Source organism: Ahaetulla prasina, chromosome 13 (genome assembly GCF_028640845.1).
Source record: "Ahaetulla prasina isolate Xishuangbanna chromosome 13, ASM2864084v1, whole genome shotgun sequence".
NCBI lineage: Eukaryota > Metazoa > Chordata > Lepidosauria > Squamata > Colubridae > Ahaetulla > Ahaetulla prasina.
The window spans coordinates 11,084,412-11,098,408 of record NC_080551.1 but is presented as its reverse complement, the minus strand read 5'-3'; the positions used below and the strand labels follow the sequence as shown (position 1 = coordinate 11,098,408).

Sequence of the window (13,997 nt, the reverse complement as noted above, 5' to 3'; positions counted from 1 at the left end):
AGCTATGATAAACCATTACCATATGAAGGAGGTCCTTGGTGGTCTCTGAGCTTGGTTGTTTTCTTACAGACATTTCACGACTCAAACTAGGAAACATCATCAGTGCAAACTCCCTGCCCTTCTAGCACTGATGATGCTAACTAGTTTGGTAATGAAATGTCTGAAAGTAAGAATTCAAGCTCAAAGAGAGCCCCAAGGACAGCTCATTTGAACCCTGAGGGGCAAATATAGCAATAGCAATAGCACTTATTCACAGTGCTTTACAGCCCTGTCTAAGAGGTTTACAGAGTCAGCCTATTGCCCCCAATAATCTGGGTCCTCATTTTACCCACCTCGGAAGGATGGAAGGCTGAGTCAACCTTGAGCCTGGTGAGATTCGAACTGCCCAACTGCACTCAGTCAGCAGTCAGCAGAAGTAGCCTGTAGTACTACCTTCTAACCACTGCGCCAGCGCGGCGCTTCTCCTTTACTGGCATTAGCATATAGCCCATCTACCGCTGTCGTTAGGTAGGGTAAAGTGAGTGAATCAAGCAACAGGTGCTTCGTGGCGAGGTAGCATCAAGACTGGATTCCCAGATATGTGGTACGTTGATAGACCAAGTGATGGATGCCATTGTGTAGGTTGAACTAGGAAGAGTTTTATATCTCTTCTTTCAACAGATCTGTCTGTCTCCCTAAGGTCTGTGTCATAGGGAATGTGGCGACCAAGGATGCGATGGTCCCAGTGCCGATCAGTGCCTGAACTGTTTCCACTACAGCCTTGGAAGTGTTAAAACTGGCAGGTAATCAGCAGGAAAAAGCCAGAAAAAGATGGGGGGTCGCTGGTCAGGGGTAGGTCACAGAGAGAGTTTTAATCCATTTTGCGCAGTTAGTTCCACACGCAAGATTTCTATACTAACAACAAGTTGTATGTCACTCGTTCCCCAGCTGTACACTGTGGCTATTAATCTCAGATTTTTCATAGGTACCATGACCACCAGACAATTCCTTACCCTTTTTAAAAGATACCAGTAGCTTCCTCCTCCTCCCTGCCTGTGGGTCTGGCCCTGAGGAGGAAGCAGATTGATAGAAAAAGTTACCCTAAGGTCTCCGACTTCTCCTTTCTAACTCCATCCTTCTAAGGCCGATTTCCCCAACTTGATGTCCACCAGGCAGGTCAAACTACAACTCACATAATTGCCAGCCCATGGAGCCAAATGTGGAGCTAATCTAACAACACTTGGAGGACATCAGGTTGGGGATCTTTGGTCCATGATCCACCCAAGAAAGGGCATTAATGTTTATGATGGAAGACGTCACAGAAAGAATGATATGCCAGCTACTTTGCTGCTCTTCTTCGTTTGGCAGCTCTTGCCATTGTGGGTCCTCCTTGGGTCTAATCTGGAACATTTGTGGACTTTTTTCCAGGAAGTGTGTGAACTCCTGCCCTCCTGGCTACTTTGGAGACAGCCTGCAACATAAGTGCCGCAGATGTCACAGGGGCTGCGAAGCGTGTTTGGGCAGAAGCCAGAACTCATGCACAGCCTGCAAGCGTGGTTATTATCACCACCAAGAGACAAACACTTGTGTGATGCTGTGTCCAGCTGGGTTTTACTCTGAAGACGGTAAGAAAGGGAAATCAATGCCAGCACTCACCTATGGGTGGGAATATTTTTTTCCCCTTCTCTGAGGGGACATCTACAGTACAATCTACAATGGTTTCACTCCTATTATAATATTTTTATGTTTCTTTTCATGAAGATGACATCAATGATCCCTGTCTATTTACCTCCCTCCCTTCCTTCCTCTCTCCCTTTCTCTCTTCCTCCCTCCCTCCCTCCCTTCCTTCCTTCCTTCCTCTGTCCCTCCCTTCCTTTCTCCCTTCCTCCCTTCCTCCCTTCCTTTCTCCCTTCCTTCCTTCCTTCCTTCCTTCCTTCCTTTTTTTTTTTTAAATTTACATTTATATCCCGCCCTTCTCCGAAGACTCAGGGCGGCTTACAGTGTATAAGGCAATAGTCTCATTCTATTTGTATATTTACAAAGTCAACTTATTGCCCCCCCCCAACAATCTGGGTCCTCATTTTACCTACCTTATAAAGGATGGAAGGCTGAGTCAACCTTGGGCCGGGCTTGGACCTGCAGTAATTGCAGGCTGCTGTGTTCTAATAACAGGCTTCTTTACAGCCTGAGCTATCACGGCCCTTCTCCCTCCCTCCCTCTCTCCCTTCCTCCATCCCTTCCTTCCTTACTTCCTCTGTCCTTCCCTTCCTTTCTCCCTCCCACCCTCCCTCCCTCCCTCATTCTGTCCCAATTATTTTTATGTATTTTTAATTGTATTCATCTTAGTGTACTTTAGTTGGTCTCTTGCAAAACAGTTCTAGAGTTACCATCATTAGCAGCAATATAAAAACACATTAACTAAGAACCGTAATAGTTTTAAATCAAATAATTTGTCTTTTAATTGATTTCACATTTTTCAGATTGCCAAAGCTACCCCGAAGCTCTCATAAAATTGAAGGAAAAGCATAAGACTTTCCAACACATTAAACAGAAGCTTGTAGTCTTTGTAGCAACTTTGGCTTTAAGAACCGGGAGTTTTTTCATCCTTCCTTGAAAATGAAACAGCTTCTAAAACCTTTAATGTTTGCACTCAATTGGTAGTTCCACTAATTGACTGTTGTCCTGCTTAGGGAGAGCAAAATCAATCAATTTTGGTTTTGTTACATTGTAGGAGGGGAACCATGTCAGTCTGTGGAGACAAAACATTAGGAGTCTGGTAGCATCTTTTCCAAGTAACATTTTTTTTTATAAAAAAAGGCATAAGCTTTCATGAGCTAAATTTCATTTTACCAGATGCATGGCATAGCTAGATTGATGTAGGATTTACATTGGGATGAGATACGTGATGGATGGATGGATGGATGGATGGATGGATGGACAGACAGAGATGGACAGACGGAAGGGTGGGTGGGTGAGTGGATGGGTGGATGGGGGTGAGTAGGTGGATTGGTGGATGGATGGAAGGAAGGAAGGAAGGAAGGAAGGAAGGAAGGAAGGAAGGAAGGAAGGAAGGAAGGACAGGCAGAGGTGAAGACAGGTTCGTTATACATATGTAACCTGCATTGGGGGCCAGTTTGGTCTAGTGGTTAAAGCACAGGATAGAAATTTGGAGACTGAGTTCTAGTCCTGCCTTAGGCATTTAAGCCAGTTGCATGACTTTGGGCCAATCACCAGGAGACAGTGAGTTCTAGCCCCGCCTTAGGCATGAAAGTTGGCTTAGGCCAATCACCAGCAGACTTGTGAGTTCTAGTCCCGCCTTATGAACAAAAAAGTCCCGCTTTAGTCACGGTGGAGTGACTTTGGGCCAGTCCCTCTCTCTCTCTCTCTCTCTGTCCGACTCACCTCACAGAGTTGTTGTTGCAGAGTAAATAAGAGGAGGAAGGAGAATTAAATATCTTCACCACCTTGAATTATATATAAAAATGATAAAGGGAGGGATATAAATAAGTATCTGCATTATCAATCTGTCTTCCTCTCCTTCCACCCCGTGCCCTGGCTCACCCCAATGTAAATCTTACACCAGTCTAGCTATTCCATGCATTTGATAAATTGAGCTGTCCCTTATTTCCAGAGCTGATACCTTTTAATAAAACCCGTAGCTGGAAAAGAATGTTTTATTTTTTGAGATTTTGTGACATGTTTCCCTTTTCCTAGGTGAAACTAATTTTGCTTCATGTTTGCGTCAGTTTCCTTTTTTTCTTCTTCTTCTTCTAGCACAAAGGGCAGTTTTATTTATTTAGTGCTTTTGGAAGCAATTTTCCCTAATGTGCACAATTTGGACAGGCAAAGTATTCTGACAGCGTTTAGAGAAATACTCAAATTGTTGCAGAAGTGTGTTTTAGCTAACCTGTTGGGATAACGTGTACAATTTTCCCTCCCACGGTTGTTCTTCATTGATTAAAATAGGAGATCTGGGGACTGATCAAGGATAGCTATGTTTGGTTGATTGACACGCGGCAGGATTACATTACTGAACCTAACACTTAAATAAATGGTATTTCTAATTGCAAACAATGCAACTAAACTAATTTAATCAATGGGATTGAGTAGTACTACGGATTTGGCTTCAAAATGATGGCTTGCAGGGACATGCATGTAATATCTACATATATCAGGGGTAGTCAACCTTTTTATACCTACCGCCCACTTTTGTATCTCTATTAGTAGTAAAATTTTCTAACTCCCCACCAGTTCCACAGTAATGGTGATTTATAAAGTGTATCATCGTCTGTGCATGCTTCTCGCGCATCATGGATTGGGTTGTTGGGGGGGCGCCAGCTACCAGCTCTGCTTGTCTGTTACAGCTGGGTGGTGTGGGGGGAGATGCGCGAGCTATTCTGGGACGAGGCTCTTTTGTTTGCGGTTGCACTAAAGCGCCATTTAGTTTCACTTACATAACGTGAACTAAACTTATGCGTGAGTGATACAAATAGTATATTTTCAGAAAATTAAATTGTCACGGGGAATTTTATGAAAACCTAATGAAAAAGTTTTTAAATAATGCTATGAAAATTTTTTAAAAAGTCAATTAGATTAAAAAAAAGGAAAGTACTTCAGTATCGGACAAAACTCCTCCCGCCCACCATGAAAGCTGGAACTCCCATTCCCACTGACATATATGCAGCTTTTTAAAGTATATTACTGAGAAAAGATGCAGCTGCTTTAAAGAGTTACAGAGCCACCATCCATGTCCTTGCTGGCTGTGCAGAAACATGCTGGATTCAGACGGAAAGTACTGCTTAACCTTATTAACCAAGACATTGATTTAATCTCCTGCCAATCTGAAATGGGATGAGGAACGCTTCTGACGCTTCGCAATAAAATCTGGGGAAAAAAGCATCAGTGGGTTTTAAAATCACTTTAAATTAATTGACCTGGGTTTTGAATATTTAAGATATGCTTGCCAAAGTTTAGCATTTCTCCAAAATGAAAAGGTCTAGGAAGTGATATATTTTAAGTTGAAATGAATTATTTCTGTCATCCCGCCTAATTTTTTTTTTAAAAAAAGTACCCTTATTGTTCAGGGGCAGATGGTTTAACTTGCCGTCAAATACTCTGTAAGTCATAAATGTTACACCTGCAATTATGCATTCCTAATTGCTGGCATTTCTTTTCACCCTGCCCATTTCTCCCTACCCTGCAAAGGTCAAAGACGTTGCCAGAAGTGTCACCAAAACTGTAAGAAATGCTTTGGAGAGATGGACAAATGTTCTATCTGCAAAGATGGATTCAGGTGAGTAGTAGCTGGTGAAGAAACAATGCAAGGATTTCAGAAGTTAACCCCCGCTAGAAACTAGCACTGCAGTTTCAGCTGATTGAACAAAGAAAGGGAGATGCCAAAAAATTGCTAATGTATTGTTGCTGGATCTCCTGTAAATATCACAAAGAGTAAAGGTCAAGGTTCCCATTGTACTATCTAGTCATTCCCGACTCTAGAGGGCGGTGCTCATCTCTGTTTCAAACCCGAAGAGCCAGCGCTGTCTGAAGACGTCTCCATGGTCATGTGGCTGGCATGACTAAACGCCAAAGGCGCAGGGAACGCTGTTCCCTTCCCACCAAAAGTGGTCCCTATTTTTCTACTTGCATTTTTTACCTGCTTTCGAACTGCCAGGTTGGCAGAAGCTAGGACAAGTAATGGGAGCTCACCCCATTATGTGGCACTAGAGATTTGAACCGCTGAACTGCCGACCTTTCGATCGACAAGCTCAGCATCTTAGCCGCTGAGCCACTGCGTCTCTCTTTCACAAAGAGTCGGTGATGTGATTTCTAGTTTATGTGTTTCCATCATTTGAAATGCCCAGCCTTTGATCCTTCTGGCTTTGCAATAAGCCCTATACAGGTTAATCTCCTAACCAAACTAAGCTTGCTCACTGTGGGAGGCATTGACTGGCCAGGACCTTTAGTTCTAATAATAAGGAGACCTTTTAATTCTTCTTTCTTTCTTTCTTTCTTTCTTTCTTTCTTTCTTTCTTTCTTTCTTTCTTTCTTTATTTATTTATTTATTTATTTATTTATTTCTTCTGAAATTCTCTGAGCAAGACACTTGGAAATGGTTTTAAACTTTTATAGACAATTCCCAGCATCAAGTAACAAATGTCCATAAAATAAGGGAAGTGTGATTTCGCACTATATAAAGTGACATCCCGGAACACATTTTAGTAAGTGAAAATTGATGCAGAAGATATTTGGCAGACAGTTCCTATATATTTATGCCCTCTTTTTAGATGAGAGGACATCGATGTTGCTCAAGGTGGCTTATGGGGGGGTGGGAGAGAGAGAGAGAGAGGGAGAGAGAGATGGCTGATGGATGGAGGCAGGATACACATTGCTTATTGTAGGAGCAGATTATCTTTTTTGGATCGGTGTGTACATTTTGAGGTTTGGGGGGGGGAACCGATTGTGTGCATTCTCAGCAAATGGCCATTTAGGATGGCACAGCTAATTACAAAAATATCCATTTCCTACAAGGGAGATTTTCTTAGCAGCTGGTGGCAGTTGGCTGACCTTGTCTGGTCTTGGAAACTATGCAGGATTGGAGCCTAGGTAGTCAACAGACCAGGGATGGCAATCAATTTCAGCTCTCCACGCTGAGCTCCACTTCCAGTAAGCAATTCAAGCTTAACATACTTGACGTTGATAGATCAGTTCTCCGCTGCTGAGAAGAAAGGAGTCATATGCAGGTAGAAGATCTCCTCATTTCAGAACATGGAGGTCAAGCCATTGGTATGTCACTCCCAAGCTTTCAGTCCTGGATCTTTTCTTCTGTTGCTTTTGGTCAATGGGGTTCTTGACTCTTCTTATTTATTTATTTATTTATTTATTTTGTCACAACAATATATGTAGGTATCATACAAAAAGATTATATAGTATATAAACATATATGAGTAAATATAAGGAGGTATAAGCATATATATAGGAAGAAGAAAAGAAAAACAATAGGACAGAAATGGTAGGCACGTTTGTGCTCTTATGCACGCCCCTTATGGTCCTCTTAGGAATGGGTTGAGGTCAATAGTAGAAAGTTTTTGGATAAAACTTTTAGGATTATGGGAAGAGATCACAGAGTCAGGTAAAGTATTCCAAGCACTGATGATTCTGTTACAGAAGTCATATTTTCTGCAATCTAGATTAAAGCGGTTGACATTAAGTTTAAATCTTGGGCATCAAAGCTGGAGATATTTGTTTCATGTTCATTTAATTATTCTACCTGGCCTGAGAATCATCGGTTTCTGCCTTGCCAACTTCACTTCTCATATCGGAACTTAGTCGGAAAACCATCAGAAAATCCCAAAAGAAGACAATCAGATATTTTTACTTCCATACTTGTTGCTACAAAAACCTACATCCAGTGGTGCCCACCAGGAATCAGAAGAGGTAAACTAACAAGGTGGCTCCTTGCTCGATCTTCTCAGTTTGAGGGTGCAGGTTTGTTCTCCAAGCCTATGGGTTGGCTTCCAACATTTCGTTACCAACACGATGGTTTGTGTGGTCAGGTCTTGTGATGGGGAGGTCACATCAGGTGAAGACTTTGTTGTTGTGGCCCACCAGCAGCCAGCAGAGCTGGCAGCAGATTCGGACAGTGATGAGGTTGGGGAGGAACATGGGCCAGTCCTGGAGTCTGGGGAAGGCTCTGATGAGGGCTCTGCGTCAGAGGCAGAGAGGGGGCCAGGGCCAGATGCCAGTTATCAGCTGCCTTTGGAGTCTGACATCAGTGAGGCAGACGAACAGCTGGAGCCTGTTCCCAGTGTGCACATGTGCAGAGTTGCCAGACGAAGAGAACAGCTGAGGAACAAGGGTCGACTTGGGAATAAGGCCACAGGTGGACGATGGATGGCCCTACTCAGAGGGAATAAAAGAGGAGCGAATGGGGACTGGAGTTTGCAGGAGACCATTAGTTAGCTTAATTGGTTCATGACTCTCAGAGAATCCTTGCCAAGTTTTGAAGATATCGGCCTGGCAGCTCTCCAAGCCAGAGAAGGTCTGTGACTGTAAATGCTCCCTTGAAAGACTTTGCTGGGATGTGAATGTGAGAAATCCACAGTAACTTAATAAAAAGGGGAGTTTTGTCGGCACAAGAAGTTTGTGTTGTGGTTTGGAGACGCCTAGGTCAGAACACTTGTGATGGGTCAAGTGTGGGTCGTGTCAAGTGACCTCCCCATCATAAGACCTACTGACCACATGAACCCCTTATAACAGAAGAACACCGACAATGACATTCCCTTAAATTCCGCTGAAGATGTTGCATACCTGGTAATGAAACGTTTGGAAATCAACCCACAAGCTCGAAGGGCGAACCTCCACCCTTGTCTTACATCCGAGCTACAGATATTCCCCACTATCACAAATTTTCTCAGTTTCTCCTGGGGCTTCCTCCCATCCTCTCCAGGATCTCCTGGACATGCTTCCAAAGACAGACGGGAGCTGCAACCACCCACCATTTTTCTCATCTAAGAATGCTTCTCTCTTTAGAAGGAAAACTTTTCATTTAAATTACAGGTAGTTCTCGACTTGTAACAGTTTGCTCAGTGACCGTTCCAAGTTACAACAGCACCGAAAAAAGGGACTTACGACCATTTTTCACACTTACGACCGTTGCAGCATCCCCATGGTCAGCCCCATGGGAACTGTCTCATATTTATGTCCCGTGATCTCTTTTTGCGACCTTCTGACAAGCCAAGTCAATGGGGAAGCCAGATTCGCTTAACAACCGTGTTGCTAACTTAACAACTGCAGCGATTCACTTAACGACTGTGGCTAGAAAGGTTGTAAAATGGTGCAAAACTCACTTAACCAATGTCTCGCTTAGTGACAGAGATTTTGGCCTCCGTGGTGGCTGTACGTCGAGGACTGCCTGTATTTTTAAATCATAGGAATAGGAAACAACAAAGAATATCAAGTCAAGCAAGGCCCCTGATGGGCACCAAGGAAGGGACATTAATAGCTGTCTGCTCATTCTTTAATCATCTGCACAACCATTGGTTCTTTCTTTCTTTCTTTTTCTCTCTTTCCTTCCTTTTTTCTTTTTCTCGCTTTTTCTCTTTTCTCTCTCTTTCTCTTTCCTTCCTTCCTTCCTTTCTTTCTTTCTCTTTCTCTTGTTCTCTCTCTCTCTCTCTCTCTTTCCTTCCTTCCTTCCTTCCTTTCTTCTTCCTTCCTTCTTTCTTTCTCTTTCTCTTTCTTTCTCTTCTCTCTCTCTTCCTTCCTTCCTTCCTTCCTTTTTTCTCTCTCCTTCCTTCCTTCTTTCTTTCTCTTTTTCTCTTTCTCTTTCTCTTTTTCTCTCCTTCCTTCCTTCCTTCCTTCCTTCCTTCTTTCTTTCTTTCTCTTTTTCTCTCCTTCCTTCCTTCCTTCCTTCCTTCCTTCCTTCCTTCCTTCCTTCCTTCCTTTCCAGAGTGTGGAGGAAGCAACTCCTGGCAGTGACTCCCGTTTGTTCTGATGGACAAACCTGCCCTCTTGTTACTGGAGTAAAAGATATTTTGGTCCAGTCTTCTGATTGCCTTTATCGTATTTATATTAGTCTATCCAGCCAACCTTAGAATTCAAGAATTGTAACTCAAGTAGCAGGAGGCTTCATAAAACCATGCAATAGAATAAAAACCATCATTACTATAGATAAAACATGGTGAGTTCACTAGCAGCATTTTTAAAAATAAATAAATAAATAAATAGAGCAGCACTAAATTCTCTTTACTATGGAGAAAGGTCTCCAGAGAGAAGAAAAGTTCCTTCGTCCACATAACCTCCATAAGCGGCTTGGTCCTTGAGTGGATGCGGGGGGTCTACAGCTTGTGCCCCTGGCCAGATAGAAGGTCATAAGTGACGTTACTGGAAGGATGTTGATGTCTTTGGAAAAGACGGGGCTAATTCAGGAATATCAGGAGAAGGAGGCTGTTTTCTGTGGGAAGCTTCCCAAGTTTGTTGTTGTTCAGTTGCTAAGTTGTGTCTGACTCTTTGTGACCCGCTTCGGCCATAGCACCCCATCCCACTTTCCCAGGGGTGAAATGCTCCCAGTTCGGACCGGATCGTCCAATCTGGTAGCGATGTCAGGTGGTTCGGAGAACCGGTTGGCCATGCCCACCCAGTCACATTTCCCACCACCACTAAGCCACGCCCACAGAACCGGTACTAACAAATTTTACAGTTCACCCCTGACCTTACCCCTTCCTCCACTGTCTCCGGAGTCTGCCCAAATTCATGTTCATTGTGTCAATGATACTATCTAACTATTTTATTCATTTATTTAGTTAGTTTGTCAAACATGTACAAGATAACAGGTATAAGTATAAACATGGACATGAACATAGGAAATGAGTTCAAATAAATGGGGACAGTAGGACAGGGATGGTAGGCACACTGGTGCGCTTATGCACGCCCCCTTTACGGACCTCTTAGGAATGGGGTGAAGTCCACGGTAGACAGTTTGAGGTTGAAGCTGTGGGGGTTTGAGGCTGTAACAATGGAGTTGGGTAGAGCATTCCAGGCATTTACCATCCTGTTGCTGAAGTTGTATTTTCTGTAATCGTGTTTGAAGCAATTTGCCTTGAATTTGTATCGATTGTATGCCCGTGTAATTATTGTGGTTGAAGCTGAAGAAGTTGTTGACAGGCAAGACGTTGTAGCATACAATTTTGTGTACTACGCTTAGGTCAGATCGTAGGCAGCGTAGTTCTAAGTCGTCTAATCCCAAAATTTTGAGCCTGGTGGCATAAAGGAGTCTATTGTGAGCAGAGGAGTGGAGGACTCTTCTCGTGGAACACCTCTGGACCCGCTCAATTGTATTAATGTCCGATATGCAGTTCAGATTCCAGGCAGACTTCTGTCATCTTCTTCTTTTGTCTTCCATCTTTCCCGACATCAGACTCTTTCCCCAGGAGTCCTCTCTTCTCATTTGGTAGCCAAAGTATTTGAACTTCAGCTTCAGTATCTGTCCTTCCAAAAAAAACAAAACACAAACCCAGTCAGAGTTGATTTCCCTCAGGATTCACAAGTTTACATTTTGGGAAAGAAAATGCTTTCAGTATCCACTCTTTCCCCTGCATTCTTAAATACGTAGGATAAAAAAAGAGAGATAAATAGTCTAAGCTGGATCACCGCTCCTTTAGTGATATTTGGAAACAACTTCTTTGCCAACTCAAGCACTTGAAGGTGGGCAAGACAAGGGCCTCCATTGCTGGAGGTTGGCAGGAAGTTTCTGAAGGAAGCTGGTGTGGTTCGTGGGATTCAAACTATTTTCCAAAGCACCAGAATAGATTTTTTTTATTTATTGGCCAAGTGTGATTGGACACCCAAGGAATCTGTCATCATCAAGAATTCTAAGGTACAACATTGTAGCCATAGGGTACAAATAAGCAATCAGGAAACAATCAATATCAATATAAATCGTAAGGATACAAGCAACACAGTTATTTATTTATTTATTTATTTATTTATTTATTTATTTATTTTATTTATTTATTTTATTAGATTTCTAGACCGCCCTTCTCCCGAAGGACTCAGGGCGGTGTACAGCCATAATAAAAATAAACAATGTACAATTAAAAATAAATTTAAAAAACTTATTATACAGTTTGGCCAAGAAATTTAAAATATATAAAATCTAAAAAATCCCAATTTAAAACTTTAAAAATTTAAATTTAAAATATGGACGATTTAAGAGAGCCCCGCGCGAACAAACAAATATGTTTTCAGTTCGCGGCGAAAGGTCCGAAGGTCCGATATTTGGCGTAAACCAGGGGGAAGTTCATTCCAAAGAGTAGGAGCCCCCACAGAGAAGGATCTTCCCCTGGAGGCCGCCGGCCGACATTGTTTGGCGGACGGCACCCTGAGAAGTCCCTCTCTGTGTGAGCGTACGGGTCGGTGGGAGGCATGAGGTAGCAGCAGGCGGTCCCGTAAGTACCCAGGCCCCAAGCCATGGAGCGCTTTAAAGGTGGTAACCAGAACCTTGAAATGCACCCGAAAGGCAACAGGTAGCCAGTGCAGTCTGCGCAGGAGGGGTGTTACATGGGAGCTACGTGGAGCTCCCTCTATCACCCGCGCAGCTGCATTCTGGACCAACTGAAGCCTCCGAGTGCATCTCAAGGGGAGCCCCATGTAGAGAGCATTGCAATAATCCATAATTACAGTCATACAGTCATAAGTGGAAGGAGATGGGTGATGGGAACAATGAGAAGATTAATAGTAGTGCAGACTTAGTAAATAGTTTGATGAGGGAATTATTTGTTTAGCAGAGTGATGGCATTCGGGAAAAAAATGTCCTTGTGTCTAGTTGTTCTGGTGTGCAGTGCTCTATAGCGTTGTTTTGAGAGTAGGAGTTGAAACAATTTATGTCCAGGATGTGAGGGGTCTGTAAATACTTTCATAGCCCTCTTTTTGACTGGTGCAGTATACAGGTCCTCAATGGAAGGCAGGTTGGTAGCAATTTTTATTTATTTATTTAGTAGTTCTGCAGTTTCCAATGGATGGAAACTAATGAAGGAAAGAAGCAATCTATAACTAAGGAGAAATTTAGTGAGAACAATTAACCAGTGGAACAGGTTATCTTTAGAAGTTGTGTGTGGTTCATCTACTGCAGGCTTTCAAGAAGAGGCTGGAGAGTCATTTGTCTGAAATGGTATTTCTCCTGCTCGAGCAGGGGGTTGGATCAGATGACCTCCAAGGTCCCTTCCAACTCTGTGATTCTGTGTTCTAGAATTTAGCAAGGGGCTGTTGTAACTTTAGCACAAGCTGTTGCTTCTTGATGATTCCTCCTTAAAGTCCCAGCAATAAAGCTCCAACTGATTTTTTTGGCTGCCTTCAGAAACAAACAATGCAGGGCAACCCCAAATGAAATTAGGAAGATGGGCCAGAAGTTTTCCCAAGGAAAGAAATGAAGAAGAAAAGAAAAGAAAAAAGAAGAGAAGAGAAGAGAAGAGAAGAGAAGAGAAGAGAAGAGAAGAGAAGAGAAAGTGAAATGCTATAAGGTTGATCTGAACAATTTGTTCAGCAGGAGGCACAAAGATTCTTTGCAGGATTCATTTAGAGGATAGTAATTGGACTGACATGACTTCTCCAATAATGGCACTTGGGCAAAAGTCAAAATTTATAAGTTTTGAAAAGATGACCCAGTGCACAGGGTGAATAAAAGTGGCTTCCCTTGGCTGCAATCTGCCCAGGGTTCCCTTTTGTTGTTTTGCTCACGTTTTTAAGCTTAGCAAGATTTTGCCAGCAATGTTCCTGTCCTCTTTTAAAAAAAGAAAGTCGATTTATCATGAGGGTTAGCTGTCGGTCACACATATTATGGATGTGTCACATGGACATACAAGGCATTTTTTTTTCAGCTTTGCTCAAAAAACAGGCCAAAAAAAAGCCTCAAAAATGGGCTGAAAAAAGCCTTGAAAACAGGCCGGAAACAGCCTAGAAAATGGGCCGAAAAAGCCAAAAAAAACCAGGCCAAAAAAGCCGAAAAAAGGGTCAGAAAAAAGCTTGGAAAAGGCACGAAAAAAGGCCTGGAAATGGGGCGCACGGAGGCCAAGAACTGTTTTTTGTTGTTGATTTAGTCAGGTGTGTCTTATAGTCCAAACAATACAGTAGTTAAATCTTTTCCTTCTTCTCTGTTAAGCTTCTAGTTCCCATGGTTAGAGAAGGAGGATCAGAGGCTACCTATGTTCATACCATAGGCTTAACCAGATCACTTACCAATCTAGCAATTACATTTAGGCAACCCACAAAACTCGGTTATGGTTTTATGTTGGTTTAGGGTGTTTCAGTGGTGAAATCCATTTTTTTTACTACCAGTTCTGTGGGCGTGGCTTGATGGGCGTGGCAGGGGGAGGATACTGCAAAATCCCCATTCCCTCCTCACTCCTGGGGAAAGGATATTGCAAAAGCTCCATTCCCACCCCACTCTGGGACCAGTCAGAGGTGGCATTTGCCGGTTCTCCGAACTACTCAAATTTTTTGCTACCGGTTCTTCAGAACCTGTCAGA

The 13,997-nt window shown here is 42.8% G+C and overlaps 1 protein-coding gene across 1 annotated transcript in view; it reads left to right on the top strand.

Moving 5' to 3' along the window:
• PCSK6 (proprotein convertase subtilisin/kexin type 6) overlaps positions 1 to 13,997 on the top strand; it is a 157,090-nt gene that overhangs the window by 129,385 nt on the left and 13,708 nt on the right. The window contains exons 15-17 of the mRNA XM_058156640.1: positions 680 to 782; positions 1,408 to 1,604; positions 5,185 to 5,272. Of these exons, the coding sequence (XP_058012623.1) occupies positions 680 to 782; positions 1,408 to 1,604; positions 5,185 to 5,272 (388 nt within the window). The remainder of the gene's footprint in view (positions 1 to 679; positions 783 to 1,407; positions 1,605 to 5,184; positions 5,273 to 13,997) is intronic.